The 14,780-nt window shown below is 42.5% G+C and overlaps 1 protein-coding gene across 1 annotated transcript in view; it reads right to left on the bottom strand.

Moving 5' to 3' along the window:
• pth2ra (parathyroid hormone 2 receptor a) overlaps window positions 1-14,780 on the bottom strand; it is a 33,853-nt gene extending 19,073 nt beyond the window's left edge. Inside the window, exons 1-5 of the mRNA XM_053439950.1 lie at window positions 14,434-14,780; window positions 8,208-8,313; window positions 5,682-5,792; window positions 5,324-5,445; window positions 3,192-3,289 (exon numbers count right to left, since the gene is read on the bottom strand). Of these exons, the coding sequence (XP_053295925.1) occupies window positions 3,192-3,289; window positions 5,324-5,445; window positions 5,682-5,792; window positions 8,208-8,313; window positions 14,434-14,499 (503 nt within the window). The 5' untranslated portion in view covers window positions 14,500-14,780. The remainder of the gene's footprint in view (window positions 1-3,191; window positions 3,290-5,323; window positions 5,446-5,681; window positions 5,793-8,207; window positions 8,314-14,433) is intronic.

The following is a 14,780-nucleotide window of genomic DNA, read 5'->3' as shown; positions in this document are numbered from 1 at the left end:
AGACAATCTGTCCTGAGAATCATCAACTTATCAAGCAGCCCACTCGTGGAGACAAAGACGTTGTGGAGATCTTCGTGAACCATCTGTCAGATGTTCAATGGAGCCACGTCACAAGGTTCCTGCAGCGGGTCCACTGTTGTCCTCTCTAGCACAGCACATCTGTCTCCCTCATTCTGAACGCCTCTTGTTTCGGGTGCAGAGTGGTCAGTGTTAGAAAATTGCCCTTTGGCTGAAGTGCTCCCTTAAGTCCGTTCTGTGAGGATGCTGAAGTGTGTGTGTGGGTTTGGGTTGGGGGGGGGGGGGGGGGGGATTTCCTCACCAGTAAAGTTTTCTTTCAGACGTCAGAGTGAATCTAAATGTGTGATTGTTTCTTCTCTAATTGGCTCTCATTACCTCAAGTACTGCAGAGAGCTTTGCTTCCCACATGTGGTTTTGTGAAGTGATTTAAATGTTGGCCTGCACCATGTTGTGTATGAGGTTCTTCTCTTTGACTCACAGATATTATTTTATATATATATATATAATGTTTGATGTAGTCGTATCCATGGCAAGGAAATTGCCAGTTTAGGGGGTTGCAATTTAATGCAAATTCAAACAACTTTATTAATCCCACTGTGGGCTTTTCATTTGGGACAGCTTGTATAAAACAAACACAGACATGCACAAGACGCCAGATACAAGAGAGTAAATATTGAGCAAATTAGTTCATGCAAATCAAAATGGACATGGATAAAAAGATTAGCTACAAAGAATGCTTAGAGAAAGGTTTAAGGTCCATGCATGGTTTTACATGTGGCTCACGGAGCGGATACACGATTCGTTTTTTCAAGAAGTTGAAACATAACAATATCCTGATGGCAACAAGGACAAACTCAACAGTAAGAACATGTTCTGAAGAGAAGAAACCGAAGATTTGTTGATTGCAAAACAAACTCAGACGTCATTATTTTTGACAAAACTCCTCAGGCTGTTTCTGTCTCTTACTGTGAGGCTGTGTAAGCAGCGGATGAAAGACAAACACAGGAGGCTGGTAATAAAAGACGATTCTGTGGGTATCCCAAGTGTTGCTCGGGACTGTAATAGACTAAATGTCAATTGATTACAAATTGCTAAATGATTAATTATGGGTTGGCTGTGGCCCCCACTCTGCAGGTAGAAGTGTCCCCTGGCAAGAAACTAAACCTCAAAATGCTCCTGGTGGTTTTGCTGCTCGTAGGTGACTGATGTTTGAAAGAGAAGCTGCACATACATGCACATGAGAGAATGTGTGTGTGAAGGGTACAACTCTACTCTAAGTGCTTTGACACTAGAAGATAACCATATAAATTGACCATTTACAATGGTGGTTCGAAAAGGTTTCTGCAATTAAGGAAGCTTTAAAGATCAGGCTTAAGATTGTGCAATGCACTTAGTTTACAGTGACAGCAGAGAGCAAAGGTTCAGAGCTGAGGAAGGTTGAGGGAGACGGCATCTGGATTTGTCTGTTTGAGATTCAGTCTCAACTCGTCTAGTTAAATATGCAGCTCTGATCACATGTCAGCAAACTCAGGCGTTGTTGAATTAACTTTCTATTTCCACCAGTGCTCATGAAATCTTTCAACCTGCTCCTGTAGTGAAAATGGAGGTTTTTCTTAAAGTCAGGAGACAGGTTGTTATTATGCACAGTCCCCATCAAGAGAGTTCCCATTAACACAGAGGGCGGGTGTTCACTATGTGATGGATCACCTTTACCTCAGTGGAAAGCAACACTGTGGCTCCCTGCTGGTTCAAAGAACAGATGAAAATGACCTGTGTCGGCAGCAAAGAGTCCGACCCAGTCCCCTGCATGGGGGGGGGGGGGGGGGGGGGGACCTTACCCAAAGAATAAAGAGGGTAGGAACAGTTTGATATGTTACACTAACAATACGAAGGCCTCCTGATTCACTTGGGTAATTATTTCCTCTACATCAAAACCTTAAATTCTAGTCACACCTAAATCTTTTTTGTATGCATATTGTACCTTGATGTTGGCTGCAACCCGCCATTACACTGATCAAAGAAGAAGAAGAAGAAGAAGAAGAAGAAGAAGAAGAAGAAGAAGAAGAAGAAGAAGAAGAAGAAGAAGAAGAAGGACATAGCAGTTGGCGATAATGCACCTTGATGTTAGCTGCCACCCGCCAATACACCGAACAAAGAAGAAGAAGAAGTTTGTTATTCTTTAACACATTGAATGTAAATTGATAAATCCCTGCACACCTGTGGTTTATTATACACAGCCTCAGGGCCAATATTAAACAGAGCGATATGATTTAGTCCCAAATGTACAAAGCAGTGAAAAGGTTCCATTAAATAGCCAATTTATCCGTTATTCAATTGTAGCTGATTATTTATTCATCATAATTTTTGTATATTTAATTATGAGCTGCTTTTAATAAGTGACCCGCTGCACGTCGACTAAGACACATCAAGGATCCCATTAACATTTCACTGGGATTAATTAAATGGAAATGCAATCAATTCCCACCACCTGTATTTTTCTAATGATTATTATAAATTACATGGTTTCTTCCACTAACCATTATAAAATATTTATAGTGTTTCATCACCACGTTTCCTTCCACTGCAGCTCCTTCCTGTTTGTAATGTTCGTGTGTCGATGCTACTTCAGAGTTATTCTTGTCGTGACTGACTCGTCCTCAAGCTGTTCTACAATTTGCTTTATTGTTTGTGTGCAGAGCTTTTCATAAACAGTTTCTTCTTCTTCTTCTTCCTCATTTTTTTTATTGCAGTTGGCCAAGAACTGTAACGAGCATTACCGCCACCTTCTGACCTGGAGTGTGGGAAACTCACGTGATTAATTAAACGTGACTTCAGAAGATAAACAAACAAACTATGGACGAACTCGTGGCTGAGGGGGCGTGTACATTTTGCAGAGGGAGCTGGAGGTGAGTTGTAAATGTATTGTTGTTTCACAGCCTTACAATTATTGGTTTTTGTTTTAGATTTTTATCTCAGGCAGTGGGAGGAAGATATTACTGGAACTGGCGGCCCACTGTGTGGTTGGCTCAGATCTTGTCCATGTTTCTATTCTTCTTGTTTCCTCCTTATGTGTCACTGGGTTGAGTCAGGTGACTTTAGCAGAGTGTGAATTCCCCTGATTTCGACACCTGGTAAACGACTTATTTTCATCATGGCTGGAGAAGTCCTCTTACCTGAAGTATCCGATGATGAAGATGGCCACGAGCAGCGAGCTGAAGGACACAGCGTAACCGATGGTGTACATGACGTAGAGCCGCTCAAAGAAGTCTCGCTGTGAACAAACATTTAAGGATTAAAACAGACTCTTGAACTTTACACACGTGTCAACACGCTGCAATACAAGAGGTGGATTGAAGTGGATTTAATTTTTTGACAGGAGATGGAGGGGTAACGTCACATTAAAGCAGAAACTGCTCCTGAACACAAGAGTGGATCAGATACAGGAGTTTTGTCAGAAGCAGCATTTCCTAAATATGTGTTGCAGCATTGAAACCTTAATCTCTAGCAGATTATTTGCTTTCAGAAGCTAAAGAACCGAAAAAGATATAGGCAGCTTTCACAAGGAATGTGTTTTTCTAAGATAACGATATCTTTTCAAGCACCGGTCAGACTGAAATGAGCCAGAAGATCCAGCTGATAAGCAGAATGAAGATGGCTACTGTCTCTTTGGGTAGAGACACTTTATTTTCCACACAGCGAATGTCATATAGTCCCTCGAGAAAGATGGTTGCATAGATGAATATGTTGGATAATAAAAGGGTTTATTCAAATTTTAAAAAGTGCTTTGCAATCATGCAAACATTTATCCTATAAATATATTGTATTAGTAGTAAATCATAGGAGATAAATGCGTATGGTTCATGTTTCATTATCAAGGTAAACATCTTGTGTTTGTGCAGAAAGAGGCTCGTTACATGTGTGAAGTGGAGCGTTCAGGAAGTCAAGGCACAACTCAGAGTCTTAAGTCTCCAAACAAGATCTCAATCGGTTATCTCCTCCAACAGGTTGAAGACAGTTCACAGTAATCTTTATTGACCCTTGCTGTGAGAGCGACCTGATAAGAGATTCTGTCAGTGTGTAGGGCGACAATCCTGCAGTAGAGCAAATGGAAAATGGAAGAAAGAGCCAAAGGATCTTAAGCCAGGAGGGAAGTTTCACAGATCAGAGCCTGAGGAGAGGTTTTAATGAGAAAAGACCAAAACAAGAAGGAGGATCGGTGCTTTTAAAAAGGACCTCCTCCTTCGTGGGCAAAATACATAACATGAAAAGAATCAAATAAAGACCATTAAAAGTTGAAAGGCCGCAGTGTGTGAAGTTCTGATGAAAACTGTCGGCTGGAAAATGTTTGTCAGTTTCTCAGCCATTATTAATTAACTGTGGAGGTAGAGGAAACCAAAGCAAAGATAAAACATGAGTCAGTGATGGATTTACATTTTGCCGTTGGCGACTTCTTAATGCCAATTAAGAACAGCCCACAGATGATGATAAATGACTGGATCAGACGCTGCTATTGGGATTTCTGATGCTTTGGCTTTTGTGTTTAGTTTCTTTGTCAAATGCATGATAGAAAAATACTTAAGTCTTTGAGGAGAATATTTAGAAGGTTGGTATCTGCTGGGATCCAAGATCCATTTTCAGGAACTGATTACAAAGATAAGATACGAGAAAAACACAATCCTGCCGCACAAAGAGCTTTTCAGACCTCCCTGTCACTTTTGTCAAACTCTCATGCTTCTGCACTTTTGTGATATTTTGAAAGATAGATTTGGACCTTTAACTTTCTGAATTTGTGTTCCGTGTTTGCTTGTTTGTTTGCACTGTGAGTTCTTTGTTTCCTGTTTGACTCTGGAATGTGTTTCCTTTTGTGTCTCTCTTGCTTTACCTCCTGTCTGATCATCTTCTCCTGCAATGTGTTTTCACCTGTGTTCAGTTTTCCCACTTCCTCCTTTGTGTATAAAGTATATTTCCCTTTGACTTGGTCCGGTGGTCTGATGGTGGCTCTGGTTGTGTGAGCCTCGGGTTTCGGTTTTCTGGGCATTCGTTGGCCTGCTTTGTTCTATAAAGGCTGTGTGTTAGTTAGTTTGTTGGCTCTCCTGATATTGACAATGTCTTTTTAGCTTCATCTATGTGTTGTCACACTAATATGCCTGATGTTGCATTGTCCCATTTGTTATCTTGTAATGCTTGATGCTGCTGTCCTGGCCTAGTATAGCTTTGAAGGGATTCACCTGGTTCAAGAAAAGTGAAAATGGATTTTCTTGTGAACCAAATACCTGTTGTGTAAATGGGTTTCGATCCAACTTACCCTCTCTTCCTCTTCGATGGGCTGAAGGAAGCGCAGACACTCTGAGTAGTTGGTCCAAGTTTTGTTCCAACGGTCGACAAACACCCAGGAACCGTTGCCGTCACACTTCCTGTACGCGTGTCCTGTCAAACACGTGAAGATGGACAATTAAAATGGGTTTGGTCATAATTCAAGCATTTCATTCTTATAAAACCGTTGATGATTTGATTTTTATCAGTCAACAACCAATGTGTCTATTTGATAAAAAGACTTCAAAAGGTTTTCCACCCTTAATGTATCTTCACTAGTCTAAATTCCCTGTTGTCTCCTAGTGGCCAGTGTTAGTGATGCTTCGTCTATAAAAGAAAACAGAACTGACCTTTGTGATTAAAGTCATAGATGTAGGAAGGACAGGGAACCTTGGCAACCAGCCCAGGGGATCCTTGTGGCCAACAAATGAGACCATCCCAGTCTGGGGCGCACACATCATCTGCAGTGGGAAGGAAACACACACACACACACACACACACACACACACTGAGGCTTGTACTTGGAAGATGCTGGTTATAAAATCTGTAAATCAACCCGGGTTTTTCCTGATCTAGATCTGTCCTACTGGCAGCAGAGCCTCATATTTCACGATAAGGAGCAAACCATTATATTAGATAGTGGGTCTACTCTCAGGCCCCATGATTGCAGGTGTGATGGTGAAGGGAGGGGGTCGGACACCAATCATAGAAGGAAGGAAAATACAGAAAGGATCCAGTCTCCACAGCTTTGCCCATGTGATTCAGTAAATCCCATTTAACCCAGTGTGTTCTGGGAACCTTGTTGAACTGTCTCTCCTCTTCACGGTCTCTCTCTCTCTGCTGCCTGGTTGGATGTCCCCTTGCCCCCCCAACCTGGTTGTGAGGCAGTGTTCCCTGGACATCCTGCATCGGGCGGACGTCCAGGGAACATGATGAAGGCATCCAGCAGCTCTGAGAGAGCATGTGCCACCTTGTATATTGCCATGTGTTTATGCTGAGCTACTCTGCATCATCCGCATTGCACAGGTATCTCCAACCAGTACAGAAGCTGCATGGAGCATTGAGTCATTGGTTCTGTGAGCAAGTTGCTCCTACGTGTCAGCCTGGTCATGTTCGGCTCCGGAAGCAAACAAAGGTAGATCCTTCCCTCTGATCTCTCTACCATGGTGATCCACCCCGATAAGAGTTGAATGAGCATCGTAGCAGAGGCCCCTGGTCAGGGTGGATTTCTAAGCTTTTGTTTATTGTCTGAAATGCAAACATTCTTATATTGTATTGTTTAAAATAATCTAATAAACCTTTTGGTAAAAACTGAGCAACAGCGCCCTCTGGAGCCTTACGTGGTGATAAATTCCGTTGGGCTCAGTTCAAGTCTGGGAACGAATCTCAACTGAACGGTGGATATTACCCATGATTCCCTGCGTCCTGAACCAGAGGAGCTGCTGCTGAAGCAAATACACAAAACTCTGATTAGAGCTGTTGATGTTTAAAAGTTTCCTCCATGAAGTTTGGAGATAAACGCTGGTTTTTAATGACTTTTTCACTGATCTGCAGTTCAACCTTCCTCGTGACCTCGCTCGGCCCTGATTCAGCCAAATTAAACTGCGACTCTCAGTTCTGTTCTACCTTTTAAAGACAGTTTACCATCAAAGTAACTTTAAGGGTAAGAAAAAGTTTTGTAGTGTTGCTTTACCATTATGTGATTAATGTGAAATGTGAAGTTGTTTCTTTGACAAACAACATGTAATTATTGTATAAATGTGAAATGTGTGTCGTTAGTCTCAATATTGGCTTTGTGTTTTTTCAATAAACCCTAAAATTCCCTTCTAACAAGAAGTGAAATGTGTGTGTTTGTGGTTTCCAATGATTTTCTGCACAGTGAGTGACCAGAGAAACCAAACCACCTTGATTCTGACAGAAGCAGAAACACTGTTTCGATGCATTAAATTCCTTACTGATCGAAAAACAGTCCTTGACAGACAAGACTGAATAAATTATATTTTTAAGATGTTATCTATATGTGTGAATAAAAGCATGAACTTTAAGGCCTCCCCTGCTGGAAACCTTGGTAGTGTTCATTCGTGTGAAGGTTCACCCTGAACGTGGAGGGAATAGTTGCATGATGAATTCCTCCAGTCCTCCACAGCTGCCTCATCTCAGTGTCAACACTTGTGTGTGGGGGGGGATGTCACATTGTCATTTCCAGAAAGTTACAGAAATTGATTGAAAGTGGTTTTCTGTCCTTGGTCTTCTGAGGACTGAGCAGTGACAGTTCCCAATCTCCACTCCATTATAAAATTCAATGTGAAGAAAAACCTTTTCCAGTTTTCTGAGCCTGTTTCCCCCATTTCAACAATTGCACTATCATATTTCATATTTTGATATATGCTTGCTGAGATGTTATATTGTAATCCCCATCAGTACAGATGGGAAACATTAGTTCAATTAAAACCTGCTCTTTGTTGGACCGGGCAGTGACTCTGTTATCTCAATTAGCTTGTTCGCTGAAGCCAATAAATCTGCCAGTGACATCTGTCCTTTCAGCCGAGCAGCACCACGGCCAGAAAGGAAAAGTCAGTTTTTGATTCTTCTTCTATCTAAAACAAACTCAAGGAATAGTTGTTTCAATCACAGGTCGGAACTTTAAAATGATAAGTTTCCACAAAATTGTGACAGATTGGAAAAAGCTTGAGAAGAATATCAAGTGTGGCTCAACTTTTGCATATGAATATAATCTATTCAAATTACCACCACTTAACATTGAAATTCAACTATTATGCTGTTGTGCCTCTCAAAAGTTTGATTTCTTTTTAGTGTTTCGACACAAAACTTAGGATTTGCATTGCAACTTGGGTGTGAGTGTGCATGTGTGGTACCTGTGGAGCCCGGCTCGAGGCTGGACAGGTTCTGGTAGCACTGCAGTTTGACTTCATAAAGGATGAACATCTGCTCCTGTGCAGAGAGCGGACCATCGAACCCCGTCTGTGGAGCACAACAAACACCATCACAGGTTTGAACCACGGCCTGAAACTGGCTCTGTGATGAAAGTGAGGATCTGAGCCGCCAGGCAACATAAACGATGGCAGAAATCCACAAGGAGCAGAATTCTATAGAACTTTTTACATTTGAACACTTGTGTGGACAGTGGAACACAGTATTTAAAGTACAAACTTCATCGTTTAGCAGTAGGCAGATGATCAATCCTATGTTAATCATATCTGGTGAATGTAGAGGTCACTAAAGTTCACTGGACTCACTCTCATGCTCACAAAACCTCCTTTAGACGACAGTGGCTTCGTGAGGAGGAGCCAGATCATGGATGATGAAAGTTAGAGCAACAACAAAAAGGCTTGTGACGCTCATGCTGCATCATTCAGAGTAAATTCCCGAGACTTCCTGTCTGTGTCACTGCAGATCACGGTTTCTCCTTCCTGATGTTTGTGTGAAAATGTCAAGTGAAAAGAAGAAAAACTTTTTTCATCTATAATCGTGTGGGCGTAAGTCCGCTCGAGCAAAATAAGAACAATGATGGAAAAACATTGGTGAACGACAGAGTCTTTGTACAAAACATGGTTTTAAGGAGACAGGAGAAAGTCTTTATTCATACAACCTTCAAACCAAGCACTTTCACAAATTGGTCTTCTTCTTTTTTAACAAGAGCTATTGTAGATCTCTTCCGTCTCTTCGTCCGGTGAATCTGACCGCTGCTCGGAGCTTTGTCATTCTTTACACTTTACAAAAGGAATGGAATCTAGACGAGTTGTCCGCGGCTGGATGTCACAGGAGACTCGTTACTGTCGGTGTATGATCTCCAGAAGGCGTCATGAGAAAGACCATCTGTGTCGACAGCACGTCATTTGTCCAACTGAGTGTGTGAATGACGCAGGACAGGACACGTGGACGGACAGTTCAACCTCAGTGTTGATGAGAGTGGGAGAGGACACGATGCTCTGTGTGCACTGTGATTCTCGGGTGTCACAAAAAACAAATCAAATCAGCTTTTTAGACGGAGGCTCTGCTCCTTGAACTTTATCAATGACGACATAAGTTCCAATCTTAAATCTAGTAGAAGTTGATGATCTGCAGTTCTTTAGCAGCTTTTAAGACCCAGCTGCAAAGAGGTAAAGTGTGTTCAATGTTCCTTTCAAAAAAACGGATAAGAGTTTTCATCATTGTTCCTGTTAAGAGAGACGACCCTTTGAAAGACTCACATTACATCTAAAAAAAGACTCAGATAGTCGGTACACTTAGCTCTGACTCTACTTATCCCTGAGGCTCCATGTGCATTGCTGTATTTTAATGTGAAGACACGTGATCCAACCCCTTATCCCCCATTGGGAAGATGAGGTCAATTGTGTTCTTGACCATATTCTCACAAAGCAGCAGAAACCCTGGCTGTCTCTCAAAGAGAAAAAAAAAACCAATATAATAAACTCCACTCTGAAATCTATCATCTCTGCTGATAACCTCTATAATATATAACAACTTATGTAAAGAAAATAACCTCTGCTAGAAAAATCCTAACTGAACTTGTCTTAGTCCAAAATGTGCTTAAATGAGGGGGGGGCGGGGGGGGGGTGTTAAACAATCAGGTTCCTTCATCCGTCCAACTGCTACGTTTTGAATTAAGGTGATTATCTTTTGTTCCACTAATCACACGATCCTCTTCTGCTCATCTGTCCTTTCATTCACTTTGAAGCTCTACGTGGTGAAAGCTTTTATTAAACTCTTCAACAGCCTCATTAAAAGCCACCGTGTCATTCTCATAATACAAATGTCGGTTCTTCACATTCATGGGTTTTTTCGTGGTTTAGTCTTTGGTTTTCTGATCACACTATCCTTGGATATTATTTCCAAGGTGTGTGTGTGTGTGGGTGTGTGGGTGCCTGTCACTGCCCCCCCCATCATTCTCCTATACACTATTACCTGTCCGACCTCTGACCTGACTGCAGCTCATCCACTCTACTCCCTCCCTTCAGTGTTCATCAGATGGTTCGATCTCATAGTCTGCTCACGCTCTGCCAGCTCTGCCAGCTCTCAGTGTTTATAGTTTCCCAGTGGAACTTCCTGTTGGCATGTGCTCCAGCTCCTCTGCCACGTCCGGCCTGAGGGTTTGTCTGTCGGCTCGGTTCGAATCCGCAGCCAATTCAAACCCCTGCCGGCCTCGCGCTCCTTCAAAGCAGCTGTGGAGAGTTTCTGTCCTTATCTTTGCTTCATTTTAACTTATTTTTGTATTCATTGTTGGAATTAGATTTAAACCTTCGCCTGCCTCTGGGTTCTGTGTCTCGCTTTCCGACTCCAGCCTGAAACTCTTATCGTTTATTTTAACTTTCATTATTTTCCCTCATTGCTAGACGCAGCCATACCTCCTGTCTGTCTCTATGATAAAACCTGTCTGCCTGTCAAAGAGAATAACAATTTATTCGGTTCATTCAAATAAAAAGAGACTTGTGAGAGACTGTTAGGCAAAGCAATCAGCCGAACGGAGAGTCAGTGAGATGCAGACAGATAGAAGTTGGCGTGGAGCTGAGACAGTGGTAGAAGATGGTTTGTGAAGAGTTGGAACGTTTCTCAGGAGAGTTTACCAAATGTCATGATGACTGGAACACAGTTGGAGACTTTTCCTCGTCTTCACAAGATGTTTTAATTGCCATGTTTGGGTTTGGCAGCGCTTCCCAACTCGGGATAATTACTGAGCAAGTCGTCTTTGACGGGATGAGTTCACTTCCTCAGTTTTCATAACCATAAATAACACTTCATGTAACCACCATCCCTCCTGACAGTGTTTAAGCCTTAATTAAACCATGCATGAGGCACATTACACACACCCCAGGACCTAAGTTCTGTATGAGCTCTACACCCACCATCCACCCCCACCATCAGCACCAGAACATAGCACTTAATCAGCTGTGAAAAGATGCCCCTGGTGAACATCATCTCTGCAGCTGCAATTCATCCTTTATGCACCAAGCAACATAATATAATCTTTATGAGACAGGGTTAATGATTAGGAGAGAGGGGAAGAGAAGTGAGCTTTAAATGTTTTAATTAAAGAGTTTAAAGACAAGCTACTGGTTATTCACGGTCGTCCGTGTGTGGTCACAGACGACGAGGACGTGCATCTATTTTCAGCAGCAATTCACTAACCTTACATTTCCAATGTTAATTCAGTCAAGTGTCTTGCAGGACAAATATTTAATTTATCTTACACAGCATTTCTGGAAGCCAAGAGCTTGAAACTGATTGGTCCTGAAACCTGATCAGGACCAATCAGGCCATCGATTGGTTTAGAAAGTCCATGTACGGAGACAAATAACTTCATATCCATCATACTTTTGACACAGAGGCCTCTTAATGGAGTTTCAGACAGGTGGGCCCCAACACCACCTGTACCTGTAGATCATTAAAGGTTCAGTGTGTCCGATTTGTTGATTGGTTGATATTGAATATGAAATAATCCTAATGATGTTTTCACGTGTGTGATTCATCTAAATTGTATGAGTTGTTGTTTTCTTTACCCTGGAACGGGCCCTTTATATTTAAATACTTTATATTTACATCGGGGTCCTCTCTAAGGAGGCTGCCATGTTTTTTTAACAGTAGCCCAGACTGGACAAACTAAACACCTTTTGAGTTTTTATGACAACTGAAGGATCCACAGGTTCTCCTTATTAAGGGGAGGATGAGGTGAGGGGTGTCCAGCTGCAACATGAAACTTCACCACTAGATGTCGCTAAATTCTACACACTGAACCTTTAAGAATACATCCAGTTAAATTATATCTGATGCCGGTAACTACTTTTTCCTCCTGCAAAATGCATACAGTTAGACCAGAGTGAGCAGACACATTTTAAAACCTTAAAAAAAGACTGTGCTTCAAATAAAGGCACATCTTTTCTTCTCCTTCCCTGATAATTATGCCATGTATTCATAGACAAACAATAAGACGCCTGAATAAGGCTAATGCATTATATCTTTTCAAAGATCTCATATAATCAGAAAATCTGGTAAACATGTAGAAAATTTAAAAAACTGTAAGTGCTCAAAGCATTCAGCCACAAGTTGCAGTGAGCAGAGATGGTATCACGAGGGAGGGGGGGGGGTTGCACAGAGCAGCTGACAGTTGTTGTCTAAGGATAAAAGCTGTTATAGCACCAGGCTTGAGAACAGTCTATTAAAGAAAACTCTCAAAAGCCGGATATTCCTGTCGTGTAACACAGCACTGCTCATCGGGGGCTCGAGAGAAGCTGCCGGCTCGGTCACGTCACCTTCAACCGAACACAATCTGCTAGTTTCAAAAAGTTTCACCACACAGATGCACACTTTGCTCAGTTCCTGAGAACATGCACTCTGAGCTCGAACTGTCAGCTTCACACACTTTGATTCACACACACGCAGCAGCAGCAATATCTCTCACAAGTCTGGTTCACATTTTGAATAAAATGCATAAAACACCATCTTAGCCAGGAGAGGAAAAGGTGTTTGTGGAGTCTGACTGCAGGATTCAGGAAGTGAACCAACATCCACCCGTTCAAATATAGCTGATATTAAATATGTCACTGGGTCCTTGCAAGAAATGTGAATAACTATCCAGGGTGGTGCAGTGGTTTTTCTTCTTTCCTCTCACTGGCAGATAGTGTTGGGTTCTCCCAGTGTCTGCGAGGGTTCTCCCCGGGTTCTCCCTGAGTTCTCCCTGGGTTCTCCCACTTCCTCCCACAGTCCAAACCCATCTGGACTGGGGTAGGATTTATTAGAGACTGCAAACTGAACGTAGGTGTTAATTTGAGTGTAGATACTAAATGCTCTTTATTTATTGGGCACTTTAGTCTTGATGACCAGTCAGGACTCTACTCCAGTACAATAACCTTCCCACTCTACACTGGTTAGTTGGTGAAAAACAAATCATGAGCAGAGATGAAGCCAAAGTGCACTTCTGTCAGAGTATCAGCCAGAAGCCTGATTCACCACGGACATCAGAAAACAGCCTTTAACGATTCATATGGGGCGAGCAACATGATTTTGAATTAAGTAGGAAGTATATGTCAAAGATGGGGACAGAGCTTTTTCCAAAATACAGTTCATTCTGTTATTTATCATCCGTCCTGTCATTCAGCTACAGGCAGTGTCATGACAGCTGTGTCCTTGCACTTTTCTGTTTTCTTTTCTTCCTTCATTCCTTATTTTTGTGTGGGGGGGGGGGGGGGGTGTTGTTGATGAAAGGAGCTGTCCATGGTGCTGATGGAGGGAGGATCGTTTCCTGGTTGCTAATTAAAGTGGAAGGACACATCCACAGCGCACAGAGGACACATGACTCTGGACTCGACTCTGACTCCTCACAGCTCAGCTTTCTGCCGTGGACTGAAACACAGCGTCAGTCAGAAATCAACAGGTTCAGAAATGAGTGTTGTGTTTAACTTGTGTATCTAAGAAACACCTCAGCAGTATTCACAGAAGATAAGTGACCATCCTCACACATTACTGTATATACCACTATATATTAGGTGTATTACTTCTGTACACCATTAAGTGGTTTAGGGTCTGATTCCACACCCTCTCCCTTCTCTCCAAGCAGTGCCTGAGTTCAGGCTATAGATAGAGGACCAACCAGCAGTGCATTGTGGTGTCTACGTTGAATGGGTGATGCAAGTAGAGGAAGATTTACTGGGATGCTGTGGGAGACATCTTCAGACTTGAGGAGGGTGACAATTTCTCATGTTACTGTGTTAGCGTTTGTATATTGTTCCACCTTCTGCTCTCCTTGATGCATCATGTCTACATTAAACACTTCTGCATCAGACATCAGCTGCTGCCTGAGTTCTCCTTTCAACAGCTTCCAGAAAACTTCCATCAGAATATGGAAAATATGCTGTAACACACACATAAGTCTCTATAGCCATGCTGCGTGTTATGCTCATATGCTACACATTTTTTATTTCTGTAGGGGATTCTTCCCAAATTATATCAGGCTAATGGGATTTTCTTCACATCCCAATATGCTGCCATTAAGCTTCTTCAACTGGCTCCTGAGGAAATCATCACGCACAATATAGTGACTGATCTCTCGCGTCAAAAGAGTTTGTTCAAATAATAATGTCTCCTCACCTGCGCGTCAACCGCAGCCCAGCAAAAGAAAAAGTTGACGAGCAACATCCACGAGATCCAGGTCATAGTTCCTGTGCGCAGTGGTCGGCGCCTCCCTGTGCCAGAGCTTCACGTCATTATAAAGTTTTTGCGCAAGTTGTGCTCCGGAGCTGATCTGAGTCCAGCGCAGAGGAGGCGGATGGAGCTGCGGACTTCATCATCACAGGCTCTCGCGTCCACAGTCTCCTCTCGGAATAAAGGTTTGTCAGGAATGTCACATCTCCGGGCGCATCTGTGCCTCCAGCGCGCGGGCACAGTCACCGTCTGCGCGCAGAGAGGAGGAAGAACGGGCTCCTCGTCCACGCGAT

Source organism: Pleuronectes platessa, chromosome 14 (assembly GCF_947347685.1).
Source record: "Pleuronectes platessa chromosome 14, fPlePla1.1, whole genome shotgun sequence".
Classification (NCBI taxonomy): Eukaryota; Metazoa; Chordata; class Actinopteri; order Pleuronectiformes; family Pleuronectidae; genus Pleuronectes; species Pleuronectes platessa.
Note: the sequence above shows the minus strand (reverse complement) of the source record. Positions and strands in the feature narration are given on the sequence as shown.